Source organism: Gymnoscopelus braueri (genome assembly GCF_963280865.1).
Source record: "Gymnoscopelus braueri genome assembly, chromosome: 13".
NCBI classification, from domain to species: Eukaryota; Metazoa; Chordata; class Actinopteri; order Myctophiformes; family Myctophidae; genus Gymnoscopelus; species Gymnoscopelus braueri.
This window is the reverse complement of record NC_137615.1, coordinates 30835756-30847942: the sequence shown is the minus strand read 5'-3', so window position 1 is coordinate 30847942 and position 12187 is coordinate 30835756. Positions and strand designations below refer to the sequence as shown.

The 12187-nt window shown below is 41.2% G+C and overlaps 1 protein-coding gene across 1 annotated transcript in view; it reads left to right on the top strand.

Moving 5' to 3' along the window:
- Positions 1–12187, top strand: part of clec16a (C-type lectin domain containing 16A) — a 54947-nt gene that overhangs the window by 39046 nt on the left and 3714 nt on the right. The window contains 5 exon segments of the mRNA XM_080446341.1: positions 1775–1926; positions 2967–3171; positions 6340–6504; positions 9057–9120; positions 9122–9195. Of these exon segments, the coding sequence (XP_080302467.1) occupies positions 1775–1926; positions 2967–3171; positions 6340–6504; positions 9057–9120; positions 9122–9195 (660 nt within the window).

Sequence of the window (12187 nt, the reverse complement as noted above, 5' to 3'; positions counted from 1 at the left end):
GCCTTTTCCTGTCCAAGATCATATAAAACAGCTGCGTATAAAATAATCTTAAAAAGGTTAGTCAGGTTCATCTACGGTGGGCTATGGTGTGTCGTTGAAGCATTTTCTATTAAGATCTACAGTATATGTTATTTGAATAATTTATAGCTTGGTGAGGAGCCACAAGGAAGGGGTTCACTCTTGTAATGCTTTCAGCCACACCCATTGTCATTTGTTGAACATAATGTTGAACTACTTTTCTCAGAAAGAGAGCATCAAGCTACAGTACTGTCCTGGACTGGTCACCTGATTTCTGGTATTCACTGTGTGACATTTATAAATCATTCATTCTCTGTATCTGGTCAGATTCTCAAGATAATACTTCTTCTTAAGGGGACCAATGCTAAGTGGAGCCCTTGGGGGTAGAGAGACGGTGTAGCTTTCTCACAGACTTTCTCTCACGCGCACGCACACACACACACACACACACACACACACACACTTAGGGCATGTAATGCTAGAGATGATTTCACCACAGTTCCACATAATCATTACTTGATTGTTCTGGGCCTCTGTCCAGTTTGTAATTCTGATTAATTTCATTCCAAACTTCCCCTCTGCTTTCTGGGGAATTTATCACTCGTCGGTTTTCTCTTGATCTTATCCACTCTGTAGTTGCTGTCTTTTGCTCTCTCTTCCTCTTATCTCACACCTCTGTCTGTCTGTCTGTCTCTCTCTCTCACACACACACACACACACACACAATAATTATCGGGGGTATTTTAAAGCTATTCAATAGCTGCAGGTAATGAGGAGAAAGAGTAGGGAAAGGACATGAAGCAAATGGTCCGGCCGGCCGGGAATTGAACCAGGGACTTGCTGATCAGTTCATTTTACATCCATGTGTTATGTGACTTAAAGGAGAATTTTGGACTAAAGTTTTCTTACCTTTTCTATGACGTTATGATATCTTAGGATGAATGGTACAGTAGAAAATTTTCATAACTCCACCCCTGAGCCGTCACAGCTTAAAAGGTGCGCGGATAGGCCTTAGGTTAGATCACATATTTTAATAGCTTTTTTTTAATATATTTTTTGTGAGATCTGACGTTCATAGTGACAGAACAGTCCCAAAAAAAAAAAAAACAGAAGTCTCGCTAGACCAGATTGAAATCTCGAGATTTCAATCTCGTCTAGCGAGACTTCTGTTTTTTTTTTTTTTTGGTTGCATAGTGTTCTGTCACTATGAACGTCAGATCTCACAAAAAAAATTTAATAAAATATCATATAGATATCATAACGTCATAGAAAAGGTAAGAAAACTTTAGTCCAAAATTCTCCTTTAAGCGCTTGGCTATCGTTGGCTAAACACTTTGTTTAAAAAATATTCTACTATTCAGGATTTTTTTTTTTTTTCTTTTTTCAAAATCTACAAAATGGAAATCTACAAGCTCACGATGCGTCACACCGCTATGCGTTTTGAGCTTGTAGATCATCTATTTACAAATAGCAAAAAGTGGTTAAACCGATTATTACGCTGGGGACCCCCTAGAACACAATCAAGGACCCCACTATGAGAACCAGTGCGTTAGCCGGTATATATATATATATACCGGCCATTGGCCAACTAGACTGCGGCTTTGCCACTGAACGCTGCATGTTGATTTTTGCAGCTTCGTTCAGAAACTGCACAGCATTATTAGCCTGTGTAAACAAACCAAAATCGTAGTCACTCTGAATGTGGTTTTCCACTTGTATGAGTCCTGGGTTCCAGTACTTGTGTTGTGTCTTCCAGATAACAGTGATCTGATAGCGTGCATGGTGGTCAGTAAAGAGGGGGGTCAGGCCCAGAGGTTCCTGGCTGTGGACGTGTACCAGATGAGTCTGGTGGAACCAGAGACCAAACGGCTTGGCTGGGGCGTGGTCAAGTTCGCCGGCTTGCTGCAGGTGAGCTAAGGAAGAGTGTGTGTATAATTGCGAACGTGGAAGGAGGCGCCTCCGACCAAGTGGAGCTTACTATGTAACCCTGCTCAGGTTGTGTGTCTGTCTGTGTGTCTGTCTGTGTTCATGCTCTCATTGGCTTGCGCCCCCATGTGACTCACATGCGTGCACTGCCTGTAAGCAGCCAACAGAGTGCGCCAGAGTGCAGGAATTTAGACAATGCTCACACACACACACACACACACACACACACACACACACACACACACACACACAATGTCAATGTTCTCTCCCCATCACGGTGAAATAACACGGATTACAAGTCCGTAAATACACAATATTTTCGAGCTGCGTTCGCTTCCAGCGTTCGCGCGTCTTACTTGTGTATATATACTGTATCTGTGTGTGTGTGTACAGTAGGTGTGTGACAACACACTCCATATTTGGGCGTAGCTGCATTGGGAACTCCTTTTATGGTTATGGCTGAGTCATGGTGACATGAGCGTGACATCAGAGAGACGCCCGGCCGGCCCGCTGGCCGGTCCTCCCTTAAGCCAATTTTTAGACTTTTAGACTTATATGCACGTATATACACATCCAGTAGTATATGGATGCATATATATCCGTATGTGTTTATATACTGTAGTATATTCTAGTTAAGGACATACTAGTTAGTATGTTGTGTGGTTACTGTGCTGTGCATGTGACAAAACCTTCCCATTTCAATAGAAATACATCAATCCCATTTCCTTCTCAGAAGCAATGAGTCACACATTGTCATTTCTCTCTCACTTCCTCGCTCCTCTATCCCCCCCCCCTCTCTGTCTGCCTCCCTTGTCTCTTATTTCCTTTCACCATTCCACTATTGTGCCACCATTCCCTCCCTCCCCCTCCTCTCCACTGCCTTGCCCGTCTGTCGCCCTCTCTCACTCCTTCTTCCCTCCATCCATCTCTCTCTCTCTCACTCCCTCACACCTCTCTCTCACCCTCTATCAATCCCTCTCTCTCTCTCTCCATCTCCGGTGTGTCCCTCTTTGTCCAAACAGGACATGCAGGTGTCAGGTGTAGAGGACGACAGCAGAGCCTTGAACATTGTCATCCACAAGCCCAGCTCCAACCCCCACGCCAGGCCGCTGCCCATCCTCCAGGCCAACTTCATCTTTGCCGACCACATCCGCTGCATTATTGCCAAACAGAGGCTGGCCAAGGGCCGCATCCAGGCCCGACGCATGAAGATGCAGCGCATCGCAGGTGGGAAAGGAGGACATTATTCCCTCTGATCTGTTTGCTTAATTTAGTCCCAGAAACAATGGCAAGATAAGGGAATGAAGGGCAAAACCTTTTTATAAATGCACATACTTTGCCACACTCGCATTTCGCTGCTTGTACCAGCATGACCCTCTTGATTCATCCAAGTTATCTGAAGCGACAATGGACATTTCCGTGTTGATAAAAATATTTGCTCAGCAAAAAAAAAAAAAAAACTTTGTGTTTTATAATTATGTGCTTTATGAAAAGCTCATTCAAAATGATTTTATCCCTAGTTTATAGGTGAGTCAATACATGGTTTAACCCCCAAAAAATTGATACAAAAGATTTTTCAATGGATTCTGGTAGTATTTGGCATGCTAAATAACATACTAAAAGTTAACCAAAATATACCTCCCAGAAAGCCGCCATTTTCAAGATGGCGTCCCAGATGGCTGCGGGGAGCTTAAAATGGCTATATTTCAAATGGAAAAAATGTTACAACGGATTTTTCAACTGATTCTGGTACCTCTATGCATGCTTAAGACCATACTACAAATTCAGGAAAATATGCCTTCCTTATATCTGAAAAATTGGTTACTACCTGCTTACTACCTAGTAAGGTGGTTTTGGTGTTGAACACAATAAATGCCACATTTATTGTGGTCTTCATTCATTCATCATCATCCTCAGACTTCTCTGGAAGAAACTTGTTATGTGGATTGTTACATTCCTGAAGTTGACAGGGTCCACAGACAGTAGTACATGGTAGTCCATATTTTCTGCAAGAGCAGCAGAGTGTCTTGCAGGCAGTGTAACAGTTACAATGAATGACCTTCAAGAAACTGTCTGGAGCAACATTCATTGTTGACATGAGTGTGACAAATCTATTGTCCTGCAGGTTCCACCCCCAGTTCAGGGCATTCATACCATCTTCTGTTCCCATCCAGACCATGATCTGGTAGTATGCTCTACGACAGTGAAATTTGGTAGCATATTCAGTTGGTGGCAGATGTTCAGGCGTAACAGTTGATGAAGCTGAGACAACCTTCTTGGTGAAAGTGTTAATGTTATATTGCATTGTTGCAAGCGAATCTGTGCACTTTACACCAAAGAGGACAGCCATTACCTGGCACCCAAGGTCATCGATCACCTCTGTGGTCTGGTTTGGGATAGAGAATCCATTGGCACAAGACCGAAGGACAGGATCCCCTTTTGCAAGCTTCTGGAAAGCAGTCTTTTTGCCAACCCCAAAGATCCGAGAAGTCGTGTAACAGCCAGTCACAGCATGGATGAACATCAACTGAGAACACATATCACGTCCGAGTACTTCTTTTAAATTGTTTATCTCATACACTTTAAAACTGCCATCAGCTTTCGACTTGTCTGATCTGAAAAAGGCCCTTACGATCTCCCTGTGCATAGTAAATAGTAAGACAAGGAGATCAGTATCTTCTCCAATCAGCGTAGTGGTGTGAAGAAGAGCTGCATCCACTGCAGCCTTTACTATGTCTACATCAGCATCTCCAGGTGCATTGACCACAGTGCAATCCCTTTCTTTCAGTTCATCACTTATCATTTGGATCAGTCTCTGTTTATTCAGATCTCTTGACAGGAACTCTTCCTTCTTACATGAGAACTCTGTCTCAGCAGTGAAGTTGACAATGGGGTGAATATTGTTTCCTCTTCTTTGATGCGTGTTGTCTTTAATGGATGGACTACCTGCGTCTGGGCATGTCTGGATAGGTGAAACGTAGGTATCCATAATGAAACTGATTCAAATGGTGAAATCAGTATCATCAGAAGGTATTTTTTCCTAGATTTTTTGTATGTGTAGAGGTACCACAATAAATTGAGATTTTCAGCTCCCGGCTGCCATTTTGGACACCATCTTGAAAATGAAGCCTTTCCGGAAGGTATATTTTCCTAAATATGTAGTATGGTCTTAAGCATGCATAGAGGTACCAGAATCAATTGAAAAATCCTTTGTAAAAAAAAATTCATTTGAGATATAGCCATTTTAAGCTCCCCGCAGCCATCTGGGACGCCATCTTGAAAATGGTATATTTTGGTAAACTTTTAGTATGTAATTTAGCATGCCAAATACTACCAGAATCCATTGAAAAACCTTTTGTATACATTTTTTGGGGGTTAAGTGAATTTTTTTCATAGATTGACTCGCCTATTAGAACAAACGGCTCTCCCACACACTGCTTCTTCACTTGAAATGTTTATTGTGAACAACGTTTCGATGCAAAGACCTTCTCTCGGGTGTGGTCCTGGGAACAGGAAGGTTCCCGGTTTGATCCCTGTCTCCTCCTGGCTTAGTGTCGAAGTGACCGTGAGCTCGATGAGCTGGTTGGTGCCTTGCATAGTTCCTCTCCAAAGACCTTCATCAGGTTTTGCCCTGAAACGTTGTTCCCCATAAACCTTTTTTAACTGCAAGTGAAGACGTCTGTGTGCAGGAGAGCTTTGTTCTATGAGAACTTATCCGTGGCAACTGTGCTGCTCGTTTACATCCCTAATTTGAAATAACGTTTATTTTCATTGGAGAAATTATTACATTTTTCAGCTTTGTTAAACATGTCATGCATTCACTCTTCAGTTGGACTGTTTTTAGAGTGGGAAAGTATCTCCTCAACCACACTTAAGATAAGTGGCTAGGTGGAGTGGACGCACCAAGGGTTTGTGCAAGAACACTAGTTCTAGTTTACTATATAACAGTCATACTGCACAGTGTACACACACACACACACACACACACACACACACACACACACACACACACACACACACACACACACACACACTACTTTATTTGTTTACCAGCACAGGGCAGTTCTGTAGAATTACGCACTCACCCCTATTAAACACACACTCATGCCAAGTTGGCGCAAGCCCAACGGAAGTATGGGCAATTACCACCCTAGCCAGTAGCATGACAGAGCCAAGTTTCTATAGTACGGTAAGTATTGCCTTCTCCAGAAGGAAATGGTCACATTGTGCAATGATAAAGTGTGCACTGCGGTACCCATATCTCTATCCTTTTGACGACACTTGTCACTCCAAGTATAAATTGGCCTTGAGCATGTCTGTGACGATCATTTGAGCTGATATAGCCCTTTTATACAGTCACACACATACACATTGTACCTTTTTCTGTGTCTTCAGCTCTGTTGGACTTGCCAGTGCAGCCCAGTGGGACAGAGGTGTTAGGTTTTGGTCAGACGACTAGCGCCAGTGGCCTGCCCTTCCGCTTCTACGAGCAATCACGACGAGCGCCCAACGACCCCACTGCAAGTAGATCAGTGTTCGCCTCTGTGGATAAAGTACCAGGTAACTGACAGCAAAACAGTCTATACACACTCCATCTGCAGTCGGCTCTGTGCACTCTCTCCACTGCTGGGTTTGTTTACTGTCACTTTGCCATTAGTTGTTCAAATCAGTTTCTCATCAGCATTTCCTCAAAATGATGGGTTTATCATCAGCTCAAAGTCACATAGTGATGGCATCTGATCTGAGGGAAAAGACTTGTGAATTTGATGTTTAGTGTTGTTGGCCCCCATGCCCCAAGGAAACTCCATATACACAGATCACTGTCCTTTCCCTTGTTCTTGTTCAAGTATTTTATTTTATTGTATTTTATTTCAAACAAATGAAATGTTTATCTTATTGTATTTGCTTTTACAGTGTTTATTTTACACCGTTATGCTGCTTAAGTTTGCTCTCCCTGCATTTGATAACGGCAACAACAGTAGCTGTTGCCACTTTTTGTATTATCTGCAAGGTGGTTAGTGTCCATATTTGTTCACCAATACATCTTAGCATAGCTTACAAATAGTCCATGTAAGATGGCCTACCTTTAGCTTCTGACTTTAAGCCGAAATATAACAAGTGATCTCAAGTCCTCCATTTTAGCCGCGCTAATGGAGAGTCACTGAGGCTCGCTGTGTAAGTTGGTTGATTGGTCAACCCATTCAACACTTTGGTCACAAACAAGATATCTGAAAATCTAATGGCTGAATTTCCAGCATGAATTTGCTGAACACGTTCATGCTTCCCAGAGGATGAATCCTTCTGTACTCATTCAGGCGAGCCCATGGTCTTACCTCTCAGTCTTCAAAGCCTAAACATAAGGCCTATAGGAAAGTGGATAACTCAAACCAGTATTGGTTAGGTGCGGGAAGCAAGAGCTTGAAGGGAGACACACACTCATAACTTTGCAATGCAGTTATTTTATGCTGCAGAAATGTCAACATACAATATTATAATAAAAACTTGACTTGAAATGCGCAAAACTAAAATAGGATTTCCCCACAGGCCCACACAAAGTACAATAAACATGTGTTTTCTTGTACTCACACGCACAAGTGCACACAAAGTTACCAAGAATTTCTCCTCATAATGGAAGTGCCTTTTACTTGCTTCTCCTTTCCCTTATTGAAGTTTTTATTCTTTTTCGAATTGAGACACACACACACACACACGTCACACACACATACGCACTCTGTAAAAATATACACTATACTGTACTGTAGCACATAGCCGCATAAAGTCTTTTTCAGATGCACATATTATACACACAACCAAAGAGACAGTAATTTACATACACACCCCCTCTCTTTTTCCATAATTATGTCTCTTTGTCATTTGGTCTCACTCACACTGTTTATCTTTATCTCCCCCTCAGACAGACACACACACACACACACACACACACACACACACACACACACACACACACACACACACACACACACACACACATACACACAGATGTTCACTCAGTGCTACATTGACATTTACTATTGAGGTTTTTGTGACGCATGCAGAGAAACTTGAATTTCCAGGTGCATGCATAATTGCATTTAGTAGCAGCATGTCACACAGACACTGAACTTCATACACAAGGGTTTTATTGTCTCTATGTTTTGCACCCTGTCCGTCCGTCTGTCCGTCCATCGGTATGTGTGTCCGTCCGTCTGTAGACAGCTAATCTTCGGCACCGTTGAAACTGTGCACACACACTGCCTGGAGGCCAAGGAAGGACCTCTGCCCCAAATGTTTCACATCTGCCTGTTATAGCGCCACCAGGATGCCAATTTTTGTTAAACACATTTTTATTTTGTCCAAATATCACGCAAATCGGTACACGACTACACGTTATCTCTATAGTCATGTCATCAAGACGGATCTGTCCGATTTTTCATATTCCATCCTGATTGGCTAAGATTGGATCCAAAGTTTGCAGGAGTGGCCCGTTGCCCCAGAGTTGGCCAAGGAAGAAATGACACCCTAAATGTTTTCAATTCAGCCTCATGGTGGCGCTATAACAGGCCGATTCGCATTTTTACCTATAACTGTATTACACTCCCTAGAGGCCAAGGAAAAACCTCTGCCCTTCATTCTTCACATAGACCTTTTTATAGCGCCACCAGGAGGTGGATTTTTGCAAAACACATTTTTGGATATTACAAACATCAAGCAAATTGGTACACATTATCTCTTGTGATCAACACGGATTTGTCAGATTGTTCATATTGCATCCTGATTGGCTAAGCTTGGCATCTAAAGTTTAAATTGCAGGTTATGCATGTGACAAATGTTTCCAGAGTGAATCCATTGTTTTTAAAGTGTCTAGTTTTACATAATGTTTATGTACACAATTATACATTCTTGTGAATTCCGGAAACTAACGTTTCTCTCCGGTGGAAACCTTTTATGTCCTAAACAGTATATAAAAAAAACATCCGAAAATTGTGAAAATAGACGATCTACAAGTTTATAACGCACAAAAGTTTAAATATGGAGATAAAAGGTTTCTGCCCGACAGCGACCATACAGTACAGTATGTGTGTGCACTTGCACGTGCGTTCTCTCCCCACCAGGCTTTGCCGTGGCCCACTGCGTGTCCCAGCACAGTCCGTCCCCCCTCTCCTCCCCCTCCCCCCCCCTCCAGTGGCAGTGGAAGCACGGGGCGCTGTGACTCTGTCACCACCAGCACGATATCTGCACAGAGCCCCACAGGTAAACACACAACCACAACACACACACCTAGTACCACAACTACGCACAGCTACCACTACCACAACAACAACAACAACAACAACACACACATAATCCACATACGGGTACATGCAGTACACACAATAATTTGGATTTGCCCTCAGGGGATGGTCCGAACGAACACCTTGTACTGTATGTCCAAAACTGTCACTTTTCAGGAAATTTAAGAATTGAATTGTTTTCTAAGGGATTTCTAATGGATTATTATTTAACCCACAGACAGACTTAACCACTTTAACTTTCCAGCATTTTCAAAAGTAGCAGAATTTGCAGATCTACCAGCTCACAATGCGTCACATCGTAGATCTTACTTTTGCAAAAATAGGAGACTCCACGAGTAAGACATAGGCACACAGTGTTACTGTACAATGCTACGATGTCAGTGCATCAGTCAAAAATTAATAACTATCCATTTAAAAATGGACTCCTATAAATAATATAATAAAACATTATATAACTGATCCATGTACAATTCTGTGCTACACACTCGTTCTAAATTTCAAAGCATCCATATGCAGTTTGGATTGGATTATTATATTATTATTATATCGTACTGGATGGATTAATTTGTTCTAGAATTGCTTGGTTCTGATGTGAAATGCACACTGTCTACCAAAGTGTAGTGGACCACTAACGCCGGACCTGAAAGTGGTATGTTGAACTGTGCTACTTGGTCCAGAGTTGCATTAAAGTTAACTTATCTTGTTGATTTTATCCAGCATATGCACCAGATGAATGGCTTTGCTTTCTATAAAGTTTCACTTAAGTTTTGAAGGGTTTGGCTTTTAAAAGAAATGAAATGCTTTGCTCCAAAACCTGATAAAGAAGAAACTACGGAATTACGAGGTAGTGGAAAACATTTCTAGAAATATACAGTAAATGATTGTTAAACATTACTTGGAAGCTGTTCACCTTGTAGGCTCTTGTGACGGATGGGTTGTTCAAGTGCTGACCTCAGTTGTTCTACCTACAACTCAATGATACAGGTGGTGTGTCCATGGTTCATGATGTGTTGTGCTACAGTTAACCGCAGATAACCGCCATCTCCTAGGTTATACAGTACAGTACGTCTTTCAGAGAGGTCAGAGTATGAGGTTCAACATGGTTACACAACGTGTGTCTTAAAGTTAGCTCTCCACCAAAACAGACTACTACAGAATACTACAGACTGGCAGTCGAATGAAGTTGGGAGATCAGTTGGTTGGAAGGTGTGAAAAATTGCTAAATGCACCTGAGAGCCGACACCGACAGACGGCCACTATGGTGCTAAAAATAGCATATGGCTTGATTTATTTTTCAAGAACAAACACGTGAACATGTACATGCTTAAATCATTTGAGAAATTATAAAGATAACTACTGCAGTGAAGGGTGCTTAGGGCATGGACACAAGGTTATCTGTATTTAGATGTATTGATGATTTTGGTGTACGCTATCATATCTTTCATATTTAATGTTAATTAAAACAATAAACACTGCGTGCCTGCAAGCGGCAGCGCAATGTGCACACGGCCATATCATGCTTCAACTAATGATCACTAGAATATAATAGAATGATTTGAAAAAATGGAAGCCTTCAGTTCTGTTCGAGTAGCCTACTATACTGTAGGATAGGCTACTCACCACGCTTACGCATCCACAAAGTAATCCAACGTAAAAAAAAAGGCCAATCTATCCTCCCTGTATATCCATTGTCCGATGAAAATTTCATTTAATTTCATTTAATATTTAATAGTTGGAGAATGAGCAGATTTGCAAAGAAGAGAAAAAGAGAAAAGGAAAAACTGCTTAAGACCAAGTGTATGGGCTGCATACCTGTTGAATAGGGCTGTGAATCGTCTGCTATCTCACTATTCGATTCCGATTCTTGGGGTCACGATTCCGATATTTTCCGACTTTTAAAAAACGATTTGTTTTTCGATTCAAAGTGATTCTCGGTTAAAACATGATTTTTTACGATTCTAAATCGACCTTGCCACTTCTTCGACCTTGCCACCTTGCCACCCCTCAAAAATGTAATTATACAAAAATACAAAAAAAAAAAATATATATATATATATATATATATATATATATATTTTTTTTTTTTATAGATGTTTTGAAAATGAGAATCGATTCTGAATCGTCCAACATAAGAATCGCGATTCGTATTCGAATCGATTTTCTCCCACACCCCTACTTTTGAACCAGTCAACACAATAGACCCACATTCTTTGTGTCAATTATATGTACAGCCTTTCTGACATGAAGATAATTACATTGGCAACTGCTTAAAGTTCCCGTTAAACTTGTCATTGTGAATATGTTAAGGACCTTGCACATTGGTCCATATTTTTATTTAAAAAAATGTACAGTGTAGCAAAGCATCAAAATGGGCCATTGGGGTAAATTAAATAAACATAGAAAAGATCAGGATAATCCCGCAGCTCCTTGATCCGCAGGTGAAACTCTCCTTGCTCATAGCGATTTCAGAATGGACCCAATATTTTGTTTTTATTTTTGTTTTCAACAAGTGAGAAGACAACACGATCACTGCTTGATGACTGTTGCCTGCGAAATCTTCCACAAAATGGAATAATTCCGACCGGATTTTCAAACCAAACCCTGAGCCTCCTGAAAAATTAAAGTACAGCCACAATATAAATGTTCTTGTTTCTGTCTGATATCAAATTACTTGCCAAGTTTCCAATCCCATCGTAAAAAGTATTTCATGTGTTTTTCAAACTGCCCACCTCTCTCTCTCTTAACTGTGTAAGTATACTGTAACAAAATATTTTCATGTAGACTTGTTTTTTGTTATTTCTCCTACTGTAGTTCCGTCTTTAGTGTACATGCACTTATGAATAAACATACACTTATTAATATTGCTGCTGCTACTACCACTTACTACTGATTCTGCAAAAACTGCAAATAGTACTACTACAACTAGGCTGCTACTACAACAACTACTACTA